The sequence below is a fragment of the Falco punctatus genome (assembly GCF_963210335.1).
Source record: "Falco punctatus genome assembly, chromosome: 5".
Taxonomy (NCBI): domain Eukaryota; kingdom Metazoa; phylum Chordata; class Aves; order Falconiformes; family Falconidae; genus Falco; species Falco punctatus.
In genome coordinates, this window is record NC_137584.1 from 65,592,090 (window position 1) to 65,610,721 (window position 18,632).

The 18,632-nt window shown below is 38.3% G+C and overlaps 1 protein-coding gene across 6 annotated transcripts in view; it reads left to right on the top strand.

The window, feature by feature from the left end:
* Positions 1-12,029, top strand: part of SLC22A16 (solute carrier family 22 member 16) — a 35,637-nt gene extending 23,608 nt beyond the window's left edge. For 2 of the 6 annotated variants that reach the window (XM_080388175.1, XM_080388176.1), the window contains exons 3-8: positions 181-298; positions 2,173-2,722; positions 4,619-4,746; positions 5,136-5,245; positions 5,741-5,840; positions 10,924-12,029. In XM_080388175.1, the coding sequence (XP_080244301.1) occupies positions 181-298; positions 2,173-2,722; positions 4,619-4,746; positions 5,136-5,245; positions 5,741-5,840; positions 10,924-11,136 (1,219 nt within the window). In that variant the 3' untranslated portion in view covers positions 11,137-12,029. The other 4 variants (XM_080388177.1, XM_080388178.1, XM_080388179.1 and 1 more) reach the window with 4 other exon arrangements.
* Positions 12,030-18,632: the final 6,603 nt, after the last annotated feature.

Consider the following 18,632-nt stretch of genomic DNA (forward strand, 5'->3'; position numbering starts at 1 on the left):
TTTCTTGGAAGTTGGAATTACCAAAAAATTAATATGGGCAACTAAACCAGAGTTTCTGTGGTGAGTGAAAGTATTACATATTTTCAGACTCACTTCCAGACAGGCTCTCTGGAGTTGCAGGGTGTATTTTAACGGAATGGTTATGGTTATTCATAATTTTATTACTGCTGTGATTTGCAGACTGGGAAGACAACGTGTTATATGGTTCACAAGTGCTGGTCAGTTTGTATTTGGCATCGCAGTGGCCTTCACATTTGACTACTACAGTTTCGTGATTGTGCGCTTTCTCCTTGCTATGGTAAGAAAGGATGTTTACCCTGGCTCTTTTTTGTGTCATTTCCTGTCCCTTCTCAGGAAAACCTCCCTTTTGTTATTATTTCCTCCCCTACTTCATTATTCTAAAGCCCCCTCTGTTGCACTTATTTCAGCAGAGCAGGGGGAATCTGAATGTTCTTGGACCACAGCACTTTTCCTCTTTGAAATAATAGAAAGCGTCTGTATGAAGCAGTGTTTGGTGCTTCCTCCATCCCAACCTCTGCTGGACTGGTAATTAAATACCAAGTGTGAGCAGCAAACTCTGGGTTCTGCATTGCAGCTGCCATTGCATTTCTTCCTGTTGTTAGAAACTGAGTATATTTTTCTTAAAATAAAAAATCTATAATAAGTATGATTTTCATCTCTGCCATTCTGAGTGATGGAGAAGAGATGCACATTTTCTCTTCCATGCATCTCTTTGGTCTCTTAAGCTATACCCGGAATACTAAATACATAGGTAGACATGTTTAACACCTAGATGTTTATACTGTACTTAGGGGTATTCCAGTATATGTGTTAATATGTATCTATACATGTACTTTTATATATATGTGTGTCAATATTTATACATAGAAACCAATTTTAAATTACTATTTTAAATCCAGAAGTACAATATTTGTAGTCTTTCACTATATAATGCATAAAGCAATTAGAATGTTATCACAAAGAAAGTTACATAACATTTAAAGTACGTTAGAAATTTGAAAATAATTACATAATTTATTTTATTCCTGCTGACAGCGCATTAGTCAGGACAGGACCTTGCACCTGGAGCTTCCTTTGCCTGATCAGAGCTCAGAAGGATGTCTTAGCAGGAAAAACTGCATGGGCATTTCAGCCTTGAACAGTGAGATCAACAGGAGTCCCTCTGCTGACTCCTTTGGCTGTTGATGCTGGGGGCTGAGTAGTTTAGAAAAGCAAAAAGCTCTGACCAGACCAGTGGTGTAGGTTTTTACTGCCCACTGGGACTGACGTGCAAGGTGGAGGTCTAAAGCTCTAGCTGTATGCCACTGAGATCAGCACAGCGTTCGTATCAGGTTCAGTGGGCTCAGAATCAGAGACTATTAACTGGAATATTTTTAACCAGAACATTGATTAATCAAAGTGATATACTGGAATATTTTCTAGTCTGCATTTTCTAGCTGTGTTTTGAAATGTTTTAAGATACCAAGAGTTTGACTGTTCCTAGAGAAATTGAAATATATATATATATATTCAATTAAGAAATACTGTAATGCAGGACATGCCAGTAATTGCATTCGCTAGATAACATATGAGAACCTATAACCATATATATGAGATTCTCTTCCAGCATTGTAAAAATTTGATTTGATGGGATAATTTATGAAGTGAGGAAGGTAATTCTCAGTAAGTTTGCAGTTCCCTGACATACAGATTATTAATAGTCTACCTAAAAACCAAGGTCAAGACTTTCAGAAGTGGCAATTACTTCAGGGGACCTCATTTTCTGAAGCATCCAGTTTGCAGTGTCATTAAGAGACCTGATTTGTGGAGCTGAAGGGTTTAGTGACATCAGCAAATTAGGCTCTTTTTCAGGTGTCTCTTGCTGGCTACAAGACACTTCCCACTACAGAGAAGCATCCAAAATCACTTCACATTTTTAAATACAGTGTCCAGGCGGTCTGAAGGTTTGAGTGAATTTTTTTCTCCATCTGCTTTGTTTTCAGGGTTACCTTTTTTTCTGGCAGTGTGGGATATGCCAGTGCAGTGGCAATTAAGCACACACAAATGTGAAACAGTTAGCTGATTGTTTTTACTGCTGCTGCACAAGGAGAGTAGATACAAACCTCACTTTTTTTTTTTCTCTCTCTCACCTCCCCCCCCCCCCCCCCCCAGGTTTCAAGTGGCTATCTGGTTGTGGCTTTTGTTTATGTGACTGAATTTGTTGGCATTAAAGCACGAACCTGGGCTTCTATGCATGTCCATGCTTTTTTTGCTATGGGAATTATGGTTGTGGCACTCGTGGGATTTTTGGTTCGGACCTGGTGGGTCTACCAGATATTTCTCTCCATAGCGACTCTTCCCTTTGTCTTGTGCTGCTGGGTGCTCCCAGAAACGCCTTTTTGGCTTCTGTCAGAGGAAAGATACGAAGATGCACAAAAAGTAATTAATATAATGGCAAGATGGAATAAAGTGAGCACTCCCTGCAGAGTTTCTGAACTGCGCTCGGTCCAACAAGATGATCTAGTCAGTGGCAGAATGGGTGACAATGACGCATCCTCAACAAAGAAGCACAACATCTTAGACCTGTTTTGTAACTGGCACATTGCAAGAAGGACCATCACAGTCTGGCTGATCTGGTTCACTGGGAGCTTGGGGTACTACGTCTTCTCCCTCAGTTCTGTCAGTCTAGGAGGCAATGAATATTTAAACCTCTTTCTCATAGGTAAATATTTTTGTACTTTATTCTGTTTATGATGGAACTAGAGCATAACATTTAGAAATGTCTATAGATTTGACAGCAAATGTTTTAACTTTGTTCATTCAATTATGAACCTTGTTCAAAAAGTTTCTTGCTAAGTCTTCATAAAGTTGACTAACACAGGAGAATCATTTACTCCAAATCTCACTGTTTCTGAAAAAAAAAAAAAAGAAAAAAAAAAAGAAGAATTTAACATTTTTTGGTGTACAAAATTCTCCATCTGTCTTTGTGATTGTAAAACTATATTCTGCTTGTCTCCGCTTTGCCCTGCAAGTGTATAGCATATCCACACAAACACCAAGGGAAGCAGACCACCAACAAAATTCACAAGGCTCTGTTAAAGGCACAAACTAGGAAAACAAGAGAAGAAAATTATTCTTTTAATCGCTTACAGTCATGAGGTATTGAGCCTGCCTGTGTAGAAAATAGATTCATAATTCTCAGAAGCAAGATTAATTTTAGTTTTCTCAAAAGTATATTTTTAATTTAATTGTATTTTTTAATTTTGTCAATCTGACTGTAATCTTCCTCTGGTATGTAAGTTGTTTATAAAGGCAGCTCAGTGCATTCAAGGCCTGATCCAAAGTTTGTCATGATCAGTGGAAATATTCCATTGGCTTCAGAAGACTCCGGGTCAGGCATGCAGCTCTGAGCCAGCAAAGAATTAAGTCATGCAGTTTGCTTTATGCGACTGAGTACTCTCAGTAAAGTGAATGTGACTGTTCATGTACATAAGCACTCAGGACTGGGGCTCTCAGGAATTCAGCTTGTGCTGTCATGTATTATAGTATATTGGTAGACTGATGTGTTGAAGAGCGGATGCTAGTATTGCACAGGTACCTAAGCTCTTATGGTGGAGTACAGTGCGTATATTCCCTTATCCACCTCTTTTAAAAATACTGAATAATTGCAGCCTGCTTTTACCAACACAAGCCCAAAAGATTGTTTCCCAATATTACAGATGTATTGACATACTATATGTGCTTAGTAAAGGAATGTAGTGTATTTGTTCAGGGCTGTATCTTCTGTTCTTCCTTGATTTCACATTGGACATAGTAGTATTCTTCGTGAGCAAGTTGGTTTAAAACATGTCCAAACTGGCTTAGGCTCCATATAATGTGTCTAGGGGCAAATCATGTTTACGCAGGGTTTGTGAACAGTCCTAGCCAAACACCAGTTCTTTTAGAGCTTCAGAAGTTTTTATCTGGAAAGAGACATTAGGAAGAGACGATCTGAGTAAGAGTGGGATATAATAAGCAGCTGCCCTCTTTTTAGTGGAGAAGAGAGAAAGCTGGAACCACACTCTGTATTTGTGGAGCTAACTCAGAAAACCGGACCTGGAGGGACCTTGTTTGCCTTATACATTGGGGTGATTTGGGGCTGAAGCTGGGGGGCTGTGGCTTCAGTTCTGTGTCCAGGTGGAAGCTGGCAAATCCTGAAAGGTGTGTCTGTGCGACACTAGCAATATTCCTTGTGGGCATGCTTAAACTGTAGATGTAAAAATACCTGTAGCAGAAGAGCAGCAATTTGAGAGCTTTCAGTCACAAGTGCCAGTGTCATAAAACCAGGACGGTGGCCTTGCTGTTTTCTGTAATTTTCCACCCCAAAGAGAACTGAAACTGCTCTGTGCTGTGAAAGCTGTTTCCCTTGTCCCTCTCCATCCCCCACTACCGTATTTTAGGCCATGTTTTCTACTTCTGTCACCATTTCTGTTGCCAAGTAAAGTAGCCCAACACACTGGTTATCTCTAGATTTCACTTATTTATTATCCACTAGATTAAACTAATACTCGTAAAGAGGAAGTTAGAGTTATGACTATGAGTAATCATGACCTAAAATTAAATGGTTTCATACTGACAGGTGCTGTGGAGTTGCCTTGCTATATCATTGCTTGCATTGGGATGGACAAACTGGGAAGGAGAAACACACTCATTCCGTTCCTTATTTTAAGTGCACTGATCTGTGTTTTAATTATGTTCATACCTCAGGTTAGTCACTTATTGTTGAAAGTGTTTATAATAGAAATTTATTTTAAAGGCTCTTAAGTCTGTAGATGCAGCTGCTGTTTCTAAATCATGTGGTTGATTAAAAGCTGTTTTTAAATTGTAGCTGCCAGTCTAAGATAGGTTTCTGTATTGTCAGTACAGGTTTCACTGTCATTGCTGGAGTCACCTGTAAAATGTTCCCAGGACTTCAGTGAACCAGGACTGGTAAAAAGTGATATGGACATTAATTACTCATTGAGACCAATTTTAAAAAAGAAGCATTAAATATCGCTTATTGTTGAAAAAAGAGTCACAACTTGTGAAGAATTTATGTTAGGTTTGGGACAGTGTTATTTTCTGGTAATTTATTTATTTGTGCTCTCTTTCAACAGGATTTCAATATATCAATTATCTTAGCAAATATGGCTGGAAAATTTTCAATAGGTGTGGCATTTGGCCTTATATATCTCTACACAGCAGAACTATACCCAACAATTGTAAGGTAAGAACTTTTGCCAGTTATGTATTTTTCATTACTTTGCTGTTCTTTCCTTTCCTTTATTGTGCTGCTGCACCATATCTAGCAACTCTTGGCATCAGTGGTAGTGGTCTGAAAGACTTGGGATGGGATTAGTTCCTCAGGTGCTTCAGTTGTCTAGTGTTTGGCTGTACCAGAAATTTTTATTTATTTTTTCATTCCATGTGCACTGATTGGTTTCATTGGGGAACTAGAAGAATACTCTTTTAAACATTATTTATGTCTTTCTTAAAAATCCTGGTTGTTCATCCTGTGTTCTATACTGAATGATGATTACATTTTTAATCTTGATTACAGAAACGACTGAACTTCACTGCAATATAAATTTACATTGGTGTAGCAATAGCTTCCTAGCATAATTGCTTAAAGACGTCCTACTGATGTTTTAAGTGTCTGTGCATTTCTAATTGTTTCCTTTACCTGCCAGAATTCTTACCAGAGTCTTTGTTTTATGTGTAGATCACTTGCTGTTGGAAGTGGAAGCATGATGTGCCGTGTAGGAAGTGTGGTTGCTCCTTTCTGTGTATATCTGAGAAGTGTTTGGATTTTCATGCCACTTGTAAGTATTTATTTCAACAGTGAATGTTTCTGGTTTTGGAAAGGTGTGTATATCACTTGTTTTCTCAGGAATCAAAAGCTCTGAACTTTTATTTTGAAAAGGAAATTGAGTGAACCATTCTTGTTCTAAATTTTAAGTCTCAAAGATTAGTAGCTTCATGCTGTTAAAAATATGCAGGTGAAGCAAAAGGGAGACTTTGAGTCACTGAAAGCTTCTGCAATAATTTTATGATGGAAGACATAAAAATACTTACACACTGAATCCTAGTATGAAATGGATAAAAACATTTTCCATAAAAATATGCTTCATCTACCATGTAACATTTAGGAAGTGTCTTAGTCCATACTTTCCTCTGCAGGCCTAGCAGTTCTTGACCATGCTCCTGATTTATTCTTACCCTTTTTCAAAGGCATAGTCCTTCCATTCTTGGAATTCACCATTGGTGGCTATTTTCTCTTGTATTAATCCTTAATCTTTTCCATGGCTTTCCTGGGACGTTGCATCTTTGGAATAGCCTTCCAAAAGATTAGGAATGTCTTATGCTTATGGTACTTGGTCTTTACAGCTGTCCCAAAGCTCCCTTTTCATGTTTTTCATTTCCAAGAACTGAAAAAATAATTTGTGAGATAGAAAAAGAGAAGCAAGTGGTATATTGATGAGGTTCACTGTGACTGACAAGCAACAGAACCTTGAGTTCATTAAGCACATCCTACTTCTAGGTAGTTCCAAGTCATGCTACCATTAGGTTTTGTCTTCTACCACCAGTTGCCCCAGGAAAACAGAGGTGGGACCATTCCTTCCTGCACTTTAAGCATTTTGTCTGCATTATGTAGCTTCAGGTCCATTTTGGACAAAATATTTAATGTGTTTCCTGCTCACAGATGAATTGTATTTCATTACATTTCTTCATTATATTTCTGTTACGAAATCCTGCAGCTATTCAATCCCTTTTTTCCCCTGAAGGATAATTTATACCCATACACGTAAAAACAGAAGGAATTACAAAGTTTATATTAAAGCTTTGAGTAGAGGAGAGTTTAATAATGATTAAAAAACAGTTCTTTCAGATACCCCTTAGAATTCACTGTGACTAGCACACCAATTTTTTATGTAGATTATACATGTCAGAAGGTGAAAATGTAATGGGATGTGTCTTTAACCTGGATTCCTACTCTAATTTTGTATACCACAGTGGAATTTCCTGAAAAATGGGTGTTTTGTCCCTTTGATTTTGCAACTACAAAATCTTCAATTATAGATGCTAGAGATTGGTTTCAAAGAATTCTTGGGAACTCATTTTATTATTTAAATTAATTGCTTGCAGTTGTTTTGGATGGAAATTAAGAGGATGAAGGAGACCACAAATTAATTTATTCCCTCAAGGTCCTAAAAAATGTTTTCTTTCCTAATAATGGCCCCATACAAACCAAGATACCATCCCAGAAAAGACAAAGAAACATTTGCACAACAGGGTGGTCATGGGAGAACATTTTTTTTCTCTTGTCAGTGTTTTGCCTTTACTGGCTGAGATAAGCTTTATCTGTGCAGAAGTGCTGCAGTTAAAACCATAAGATGGGGAATGCTCAAACATGCTGGAGAACAGTGCAAATGGCAGCATAAACAGAGGAATTATTTCAGCTATGAACAACTCTCAGTGTACGAAGAACTATCCAGGGTATTTGTAGAGTTGTGGAGTAGTTCATAGTGAATATGTTTTTATTATTAGCTTCTGTTACAAAACATCTGTCAGTTTATTAAATAGGCTTGTCTTGAGTTGGAGCACAGTGTGCCAAGTTTCAGGTCACGTTTTGAACTGGAAATGAAATTAAATGGATTACGTTTGTAAGTAAGCAGGTATCATGTTGATCTATTGTACACACCACACACTGTCAATCAGTTACTGCTGCTATTTGTTTGACAGTCTGCCTCGTGTACAGTTAACACCACCTGTGAGTAATGCAAGCATCTTATTTGAATGCCTATAAATCTTGAATAAGTTGCTAAGTATGTTTCTCTGTGACAGCTTTCTAGAAAACTTAGAGTAAAGCAACTGCTCCATGTATAACCTATTTCTGTTTCTCATCTGTTAAGAATTACATTACAGTAGCCCTTTAATAGACTTGATTTTTCTCTCAATATACCATAATTTATAAATTAAAAAAAACCTCCACTGAGGTCAGTAAAGTTACATGAATGCAAATCCTGTGTCTAATACTAGTGGATTTTCAGGACAAAATTTCACTTTTTTTTTGTTGCAGTAGGAATTCTGTACATAAGATCAAATTTTAGATTTGTTCAGAGCCATCAGATGTGGATATAAATAGCAGACTGTAACAATAATTTGTTCTCAGAAGTAAAAGTATTATTTTGTAGGGATATTTAATTCCAATTATCTTTTGTTCTAGAGTGAATATATTAAGTCCTGGTCTTAGACCACTGTGAAATAAAAATTGTTGTTCCAGGTAGGGAGGAAGACATATGAAAAATGGTGGGAAATCTTCTTTTGAAGGTTTTTTTATGGTAGCTGTTAGAAACTGTTGGCTGTACTGAAGTGTTGGGGAATACTTTGAGAGTTTGACTAAGCAGAAAGTCAGATTTCAAATTAAGACCCTGAAAAAGCAATGAATTTTAGCAGGTACTCTTGTCAAATTAACTTCAGTGGAGCTTAAACATACTTAAATACTTCTACAATAGTATGTACGCTTTAATCCTTAAGCATTTAACTCATTGACTATATCAGAAGAACATACTCCATAATATAAATAAAAAATACATATTTTATATATGTAAAATAGTACACACATACAAAACATACACAAGTGTTATGAGCAAGCACAGGGCTAATTTATGTCAGATGCTAATGAAGAAGTAAGCCAAGGTAAGACTGCAGAAGACTTGCTTCGACTAAATGTAAATAACTTCATTGATAAGTGTGGTTACTGCCCCTGAAAAAGTAGATGATATCTGACAAGTCCTTTCATTAATATACTGTGACTTAGTTGTTTCATGTTCTCTCTTTTATAGGGAGTATTTCGTAGGGTCAGGAAGAAGGGAAACACACTGAATTAGTTGGCATGCAGCAGCTTTCACATTGAAAAAAAACCTAACACGTGATGGAATAGAGTTAAAGAGAGCTGAGATGAAAAGACAGGAAAGATGGTGGCTGTACGCTTACAGAATAGTGAGAGTTTGCAGGAGAATAAAAGGTAGGTTCAAGAGGAAGGAAAACATGAGAAGAATACAAAATGTCTAAAAGACTACTGAAACAGAGAAGACACACATACTCAAAGCACACAGTGTTACTTTAATCTTGTTCTTTTGGGCATCAGTAGTGACCCTGTTCTCATAAACCCTGGATGTATGGATGTCCGTAAGCTTTAGTATCTTTTACAGCCCTCAATATACTCAAATATAAACTTATGACAGCCTAAAAGATGTGCATAAGAGAGGTTACAGTGGAATAGCTGCCATGTGTCAATTCATACTCTCTTGCCATGACAGAAAATCATGTTTTAATAGTGGAGAAGAGTTTTGACACTCAGAGGTGAGACTTCAATATTTTGGAATATGTGTTTAAATATCACTTCTGCCAAATATATATGTCTACAGGAATTTCCCTCAGTCTGCTACTCAGTGCCATTTCCTCTTTTCCTATTACTGCTGGGCTTTTTTTTTTCATAGTAAGAGCATTACTTTTATTTTCACTGTAGTCTGTACGATTCAACAGTATTTTGCTCAATTTTTTGTTTTGTAAGCCTCTGTATTTAACGCAAGTGCAAAAAGAGGAGTGTATGCAGCAGTGTGACTTCTGCTTCTCAAAAGAGTGCTTGAGGCAAGCTGTCCTCTTTTGGAGGGGAGAGGAAGCAAAAGCAGCATGGTGCATGTGCATGAAAATAGCACTGTTCAAGGTTACATGGAGAATTCCAATTTTAAAGCACCTTTCTGACTTAAAGAGAAAGTCTGGCTTAGCTGCAGATGGTAGCTGGCCAGTTCTTGTCTCAAGCTCTGTGTGAGAGACCTAGGCATAGTAATTCCAAATGTTCCCTCACACTTGGAAAGAAAATATTAAACAAACAGGACAGATCTGAGAATCAGCATACGGCAAGATAAGGATAATACAGTATTAAAGTGCACAGTCATAAAATGGAAAAACACTGAGGCCAGGCACGATGTACTGTGTGGAAGCATTTCTGACAACAGATTTGTGTCATTTATAACCTGGTGTTGGAAGAATGTCAGGGTTTTAATGCGGTTCTGTACTTCAAAGGAGGAAAGTGTGAATTGTTTTCATTGAACAAGAGACACAGAAATGAAGGGATATAAAAGGTACTCATGGAGTGTTTGTATTTCTGTGTCTACCCCACATGATCCTGATCCTTGCACTGCTGCTGAAGTAAGCTGTTGTTACAGAACTGTGTACATCATGGACAAATCCAAGATGTGATCCCAGTGCAAATGTCAGTAGATGCCTGCACCCCTAACAGCAATTTGAAACTGAGTTTAGCAAAGTATTCCTGTCGACAGCTAGCTCGTTATTTGCCAGAGAGCTCTCCTGAGCAGGGCTGTGCACTTTTGTGGCTCCCGGCCAATGAGCTGCACTGAGAAATTCTGATCTGGCTGTGTGCAGGAGGAACAGGAGCACAGGTACAGGGGGAATAGGTTCAGGAGCTGGAGTGCGAATTGAGACTACGGGTGGCAGGGAAATTGTAGCTCTGTGAACATGCATGTAGAAAGAAATGTATGCAATCCTAGAACCAGTTCTTAAATACATACCTGATAGTAGAAATACCAAATTAAGATATATGTATTGTTTTCTCAAATAGAATTATTCCTGCTTGCACTGTATTGATCCCTTGTGAACAAAACACTTCACTTGCTCTTTATTAATCCTGCTGCATAATCTTTCGTTTATGCAGCAAAAAAAGACAGATCTTTTATACAGTCAACATTTAAGACTTATGATCCTTTGCTTTACGTTAGAGTTCCTTGTGCTTTATTTTAAATGTACTCTCAAGCAAAGATCAAAGATATACGTAACTTGAAAGACATTCCTACCTTTACAGCTGCTGTTTATTTCTCCTAGTTGCTTGTTGGAATCATGGCTCTTCTGAGTGGAATATTAACACTAATGCTTCCAGAAACACTGGGAAAACCATTGACTAATACTTTGGTGGAAGCTACAGAAATGGGAAGAAACAAGAAAAGCTGTTCAGAAAAGACTCCTCCAGCACACAGTGGTGCAGCGTTAGAAAAGATAGAGATGTTTGGTCAAGAAACAGTCAGCACTGAGAAATAAAGCAACAACAAAATGCCTGTTCCCGATTGTAATTGTTATCTAATTTATAAGATCTTTTTATTCAAGAAATGTGACTGTTTTATAATATCTGTGCCTTTTACTTTGTATCCAGTCTTGCCTTTTCAATAGAGAAAGTATATATAACCTTTTCCACTTGACTGAGGTACTGCAGAAAATTTGATAGGATTTCTAGATCCCTTGTCAAACTTACCCAGAACTTAGAAGACCTATCTGACTTGCTGTGACCCGTTGGAATGATTACTCTAAATGTTGGAACCTACCTGATATGTAAAAAATATGCTAATTCTTTTCTTCACATTTTCTGCAGTTAGATTTGTAAACCCACCACAAAGTGCCCTGTCTACTCTTGTCTTGTTGCTGCTGACAGTTACAAGCTTCAGACTTCAAAACACAGCAAACTCAGACAGCTGTAATTCAAGAGGGAAGCCTTAACATTGCTTCAAGTCATATCAATAATTTTAAACTAATTTATTCTTTTTTTTTTCAAGTTTTCTACTAGAAAAGATGCTATTGCTAACAGGAAGGTATTCTGTGGAATACTTTCCAACTGAAAAAATAATACTGAATTTGTAAAATGTGCAAATAGTTTTGGATATTCATTCTGTTGAATGGCAAATATATTTTTATTAGTGGTTTAGAAAAAAATGTTCACTGGATCTTCTGCTGTCTCACTAACTTAAATGCCTGATGCCTTTGAAAGTTGTATTCATTCCAGACTGTTACTTCATTGCTCCCCTTCTCACTTATTTCAGCTCAGATCTAGCATCAGATTCTTCATAACTTTTAAGAGCTACACTAGCAATTTTGCCAAATGCCTCCATCAAGGCCACCTCAGTCCTCAGTGAAAAAGAATAAATGGTGTATGGGTCTTATTCAGGCTCTGCACAGAAGTGGTCTTATGTATTAATGAATGTTTAGTAGACATGGTATCTACACACCATTTTTCTCATAGATCAGCTGTCTGTAGCTCATTTTACCCTTATACCACTCAAAGTCAATTAGAAGAATATAATTTTTTAAATGGTGGCTGGAGGACACTGATAATAGAAGAGTTACCTGTTACTCCAGTAGTTTTAGTCAGTGTCTGTAAATGTCTCACGGTTGCTACACCTCATCTGTGCATCAACATTTACTTGCTGGTGCGTGATTCTGCCTTATGACTGTGGACCACAGAAAACTGGTAGACAGGGATCCATCATTCTGGCTGCTACTTTTATGGCTTTCTGTCCCACCTCCCCTTTTTCAGCCTACCCCCAGACCTGGGGGGTTCTTCCTTGCGTGAGGATCTGTATCTTCTTTGCTTGGCCATCCTTGGTTTGAGGGGAGCAGCACAGGAACCTTCTGCATGTCAGGGTTCAGACATCCCTCTCTTGCCTGGGCTGTGTGAACCCTGTCATCCCTGATTTGAAATCAGTGGTTTTATTATCTTAGGCACCTACTCTTACACTAGCTAGTACGATCTCATCAAAACAGGTCTTCCTTTTTTACTTCTTTGCCATGTACCCCAAAATAAGACATCTCTGTTACTGTAGATAAATATATGCTGTAGAGCTTAATAGTCACATTTTTCAATTATATCTGCACAGTCATACTAGTTTCAATGACTTCTGAAACCAGAATAATGGTTTATATCCCCTTATTTTTTTCTTCACTGCACTGTCCTAGAGTGTCAATGAGCATTTTGATCCTGGTATTAGGACAAAATAATATCCTGTGTGAGGACTAACATGCTTTGAAACAAGCAAAAATCAGTAAATCTAAGTTCAGGGAGTTTCTCTGTGATAGTTATATGGAAAGCAGAAAGGAATCTTTATGCTCCCTTCAGTTCTGTGGGTGTTCCAGTATTTGCAGAGAAAACCTCTGAAAAGAACTGCATAGAGTACTATGGCTTCTGTCCAGATATATTAGTACAGCAAAAGCATGTGCTTAACCTTACCCGTGTGAGTAATCCCATCATTATTCAAAGAATGACTTGAATACGTACTTTGATGACTGAAGATGGGATTACTCACATGCTGTGGTTTTTTATTTTGCTGAGGAGCAGACCCAGTATTCTTCCACTGCCTTTGGGCCCCCTCCACTTCCCAGAGCAGGACAACTCCTTATCTGCAAGATCTGTTGCCCAACCCTGCATGCCCTGCCTTAAACAAGGGTTAGTCCATGCTAAAAAGAAAACATTACGCAATACACCCAACAAGGGATTAAACTGATACCGTCTGACATTACAACCACCCTTTCTCCACGCAGAACCCCAAGTAATTGCATTATTTTGAGGTTTTTTCATACTCATACTCCCTCTTCTATTAGTACAAGTTTAAGATAAACTCCTGAGTTTTCAGTGCTGGGAACAATACAGTCTATCTCTAACAAGATACTGAAGATCAAATAAAATTAATTCTGCTTCCTTACCTACCAAATAACTGGTTTGGGGGTTACCCTGCTAAGAACAGTCAATGCATATTCTCTGTTCCTTTGATTTGAGGGATTCAGGACCTGGTCATCTGTAATTGGTGTACATGAGGTAAAAAAAAAAGCAAAAACTTAAATGCACAATGATACTGAGCAATGCTTATGGGCTAAAATTTAATGATGATTCTAAAATATAATGTAGTTTGATGGCTTTTAGCCCCAAAGTCCAGTTCCTGCTGTCACTGAAGTCAGTTGTTATTTGGTCTTTGATTCAAGTAAGACCTGAATTTTCCTGAATCGATGTTACTTTTTGTCCTGGAAATAAAAAGTTTATTGATCTACAGACACACCTTTTATGATTTTATGCATTAATAGCTTAGAGGGTGCCTTGGCATGTCCTATTCTTTAACTTGAGGAAGCATATTACTTAAAAAAATGTAAACAGTGTGTGTCTGTATGTCTTTAGCATTTCTGTTTGCTTGTTTTTCCATGTGGACAAAAATATGTTTAACACTAGCCATACGTTATAAATAGCATAGCCAGGATGAGTTGATTTCTTTCTCTTAAATATTCATAGATTATCTAAATCCTCTCACAAGAGACCACCGAGTTTGAGAACAAATGTTTCTGTTCCTGTGGGGCACATTTTTCTCTTGTTGCTCATAGAAAGAATTCCTTTTCATAGTTTCTTACCGGAGTCCTTAAGTTCTTCTATGTTTGTATTTGTCACCTCTATCTTAATGTAAATTTATTGAGTGGATCAATGTCTCTGGAGTTACATGATGCTTTTATGAGATACTGGATTAGAATTCTTACCTGTCACTATTGCACAATGACAACTGTTTTTGTCCTAGATTTGATATCATATTGTATTAGACAGTTTTGCAGTTTGGTAAGGACATGCTTTCTGCGTTAAATATGAGTGAGAGCAATTATCGTTAATTTAATGATAACTAAGGAAAAATAGTAAGTAATGTGTTTGATATTTTGAATCTGTATTTCAAAACTATGTGAAAAGATATATTTTTTACTTTAACAGCTCACTTCATATTTTTTTTTAGAGTTTAAACCTATGTAGAAAAAAAAAAAGTCCATCAAATGCTTTGAGTTGTACCCTGCATGTCTGAACAAGGGGGTGAATCCTGCATGAAGGCTGAGGGATTTTGTGTAATAGCTCTGTGGAAACAGAAGATGGTCTGACATCTCAGTTCTGGGGTAGAGTGGAGGAGCATTGGCATTCTCCTGTATTTTCACAGTTTATTTTTACCAGTTCCTTAGGTGCAGTCACTTAGGAAGCCTCCACAGCATTGGGCTCAGCAACATGCAAGGCCTATGAGTGCCTTTCACAGGGGCTTATAAAAATGTGAGGTCACTTGTGCCATGGAGGTGTGATGCCAGAAGGCCATTTGTGGCTGCAAAAAGGAGGTTCTGGATTCATCCTATGTCCATTACAAACATCTTAAAGACACCTGTCTGAATCCCAGAATGGGTTCACAGGGGAGAAATTAAACGCAAAGATTTAAAAAAACCCAAAAAACGTTTATTCTATCAGGAAAAATTCTAGTAAACACAGTCAATCAGTATCTGCATTGTTACATCTCACATGAAGAAGGGTTAAAGCATATCTGTGTACTGGTGACCTAATATTTTTATGTAAGATTGTGTACCAGGTGGAGCGTGCATTTTGGTAACATGGCGGCAGTATGTACTCATAGGAAGGAGTTTGTTTGCCTAGAATATGTGGACTTGATGCAGTGTATGTTAATGCTTTTTTTAATATGTATTTATTGTCTGCAATTATGTGCAAGAATAAAGTCAACACCTTTATGAAATATAATGAACTCCTATCACCAACTCTCGGTTTGGCACATTTTCCCTTGTAGGAGCTGGGCTGGTGCTTCAGCGTTCCACAGAGATCCCATGGCTTAGGCTGGCAAGTATCACATATGTGTCCTTTTCCCTGTTGGTGTTTGCAGGTGTAAACTAAGGTTTGGGTAATGTGTTAGGTGGTGACTATGACAAAATGTGCATTAAAAATATGACATACTTTGCATTTCAGTTGCCAGAAGAGTACGATTCTTTTTTGCGTTTATTTGTATAAGCTGGCTGGGGCAGTAGTCCTTTGGAAACATTCAGTAGTGACAAAAATAGCTGCAGATATTGTAGAATGGGTGCGAGTTGATCAGAAAAGCGAGTACATGACTATAGGAATGGCAAAACAAGGTAACCTGTAACTGCTTAAGTGCTCAGTGGATGTGAAAACTAACTGTATCTTCCTGGTGCAGGAACTGGAGTAGGCAGACAGTGCAAGGAACGTGAGAATTGCAGCAATTTATAGCCCTATTCTTTGATTTGTCCCCTTAGCCCTTCCCAGGAACCTATTTATTTTCCACTTCCCTTAAATCTCTAGTGCAAATTACTCGATTTTCCATGCATATTTTATTAAACTTTTGTTTTCTGATCAAGTTACACCCATCACTTGGCTTCATCATTTGTGTTTTAATGGCTTTATATGTCTTCGCCAGGTGGTATAGGTTCTTCCCTGAAAGTAACCATAGTGAATGGTTCAAATATTTGTTTGCTGAAGCTGAGAAATTTGAATCATCCCTGATACACTGATTTCAAGAGCACTGAGTTCAATCAAGCTGAGAAAAATCAAGCCTAAAACGTATATACCTCAAATGGGGAAGTACCCTTTTTTAAATATGACTGGTATATAAAAATGATTGCAGAAAGGTTTGTACACAAACCCAGCTCTTTCAAAGAAATTACTAACCTGTGTTTATGAATAATCAGAAGTAATGGGGAATATCTCATTTAGTGACAAATCAGCTCTTCTCTCTGCATTTCCATCTAACACACAGGCTTGGATACTGCTCAGGTGTTTGCTGCAGATGAGTAGGATCCAGCCACAGGGTGCTCACAGGCATCTAGATATTGACGTTGCTTCAGAATGTTTTGTGTGGAGATGAACTGACTTGCTCCTTGTGAAGATTCTCTCCACGGTCTCGTTGCCAGTGATGAGAACGAAAAGCAGTTTTGAGCGAGGTGATCATGAACCACAGATAAAAGGGCAATCTCTCAGTAAATATTTTCACAAAGCTTTTCAATAGGAATGTCAGTACTGCTGCTATCTTCCTCATATTGAGAGAATTCCCCTAGAAGTAAGTAAATAACATGAGAAAACAGCAAAATGCAGAGCAGCTTAACCTCTTTGCTTAAATGGTAACTTGCCACGGGCAGTGATGCTTGACTTGATCTTTGAACTGGTTAAAGGAGTGGCAGAGAAGTGATCCATGTCATACATGAGATCAGAAACAGGTCAGCACTGGTGTGTTCACAGGGGTATTTTCTGCTTATCATTACTGCTCTATTCAAGAGAGTACACAAAGCAAAGGGAATGCTAAGGTAAAGGAAAACAATTCTTAAGCACTGCTCAAGCTGGGTGGGTGGTGTGCTGGCACGCCACTGCCAGTCGTTTTACAGAAACAGCTCCAAATATGATCAGGGCTGTGTTTGTTCTATGCCAGAAGTCTGGCACTCTTTCCTGAGTGACCAAATCATGACTTGCAGTCAGCCAAAGGGTACAATAGCCACCATCACAGTTTGTCAGGGGTGTCCTCAAAATACAAATAGGTGAATGTTGCACTTGGAGTACTACTTAGCCAATTATTTGTTAGTTCAAAATGACACTTCGCACAACACACAGAATAATATACACACAAACATCCAGGGGGGTCTTTAGCAGTTGCGCTGTTATGCAGAGCTTCTTGTCTGTCCTTGTGCTTTTTCCCATCTTTCATGAGAGAGCATCAACATCTGTAGCAAGAAACTTCTCATATCTTGAAGGCCTCAAGACAGAATGGCTGATCTTTGGTTAATCAGGGCTCTGGGAGTTACACAAAAGAGGCTCTATATTGTGCTGTTCATTTTACAGAAGAACAGAGGTAGGAAAAACAATGGCAGCACTAAAAACTTGAAATTGTTTTCCCTTTTAGATGCCTGCATGGATAAACAAACATTTGTGGTGGGAAGTCACACATCTAGACTACATAGAAAGGGCAAAGCTTTTTCTTCATCCTAAAATGTGGTGTGCCTTAGTTATGGGCACTTTAGCAAAACACAGTGTGTTCACCCTTCCAAAATACTTTAGCCCATGGAAGAGTAAGTTTTGCAATGAAATAACTGTAAGAGTTGGTGTCCCAAGCCAGTTTGCATTTCCTGAGTCTCATTCTCAGGAAAAGACACACCGGGAATTCCCTGAAACATTCAGCCTTGCACAAACATCCCACACAGAAAATTTCAATCCAAGTAATTAAAATTTGGTGAATTCATAAGAATTAATGAGAAGTAGAGTCTCAGGAGGAGAAACAGGCAATTTTAATCTTAGCTGGCGCTGTGACCTCTGTTTGTATGCAAAGGAAATTTCCATATGTGAAAGGACGCTCTCCAAAGCTATTGCAGTTATCCTGCAAGAGAGCAGCGTACATTTTACAGTCAACACACCGAGCCCATTAACAGTTTCATTTCAAAAGAAGCGAGCCTTATCCACTCCTCTGTCTCCTTCCCTGTCTCATTCAATACGTTGTTTTCAGAAGACTTAGAAAAATCAAGCTACACTATAATTTTGGCAGAATTGTTCTTTGCTGCTTTCACTGCTAAAGGAAAAAAAAACAACAAGCTAAAAATGACGCAACTACAAAAGTCAGTGATAATGTGTTTGTGATGTATCACAGCTTTAGTTTTACAGTTTAAGAACACAGGTAGATTGGGAGGCAAGACCAGGTGGTCCTGTTGTGCACACTGCTGCACTATGTACAGATGCCCGTCGGATGGCTGCGGGTCTGTACCGAAATGGCTACAAAGGAAGGGCACCTGCCTGGAAGATCCATAGCAAACACCGCTCAAGGGGGCTGGAAGGGAACAGTCTGGTCTGCGTACGCTGTCCCCTGAGCCTGTTCAGGGAGGAATGCTCAGGCTGTCCAACAGCCAAAACATCCTGCCGATGGCAAATGCCTGGAGCCAGGAAACCCTGGTACACAATTTCACCCTAGTGATCCCACAGA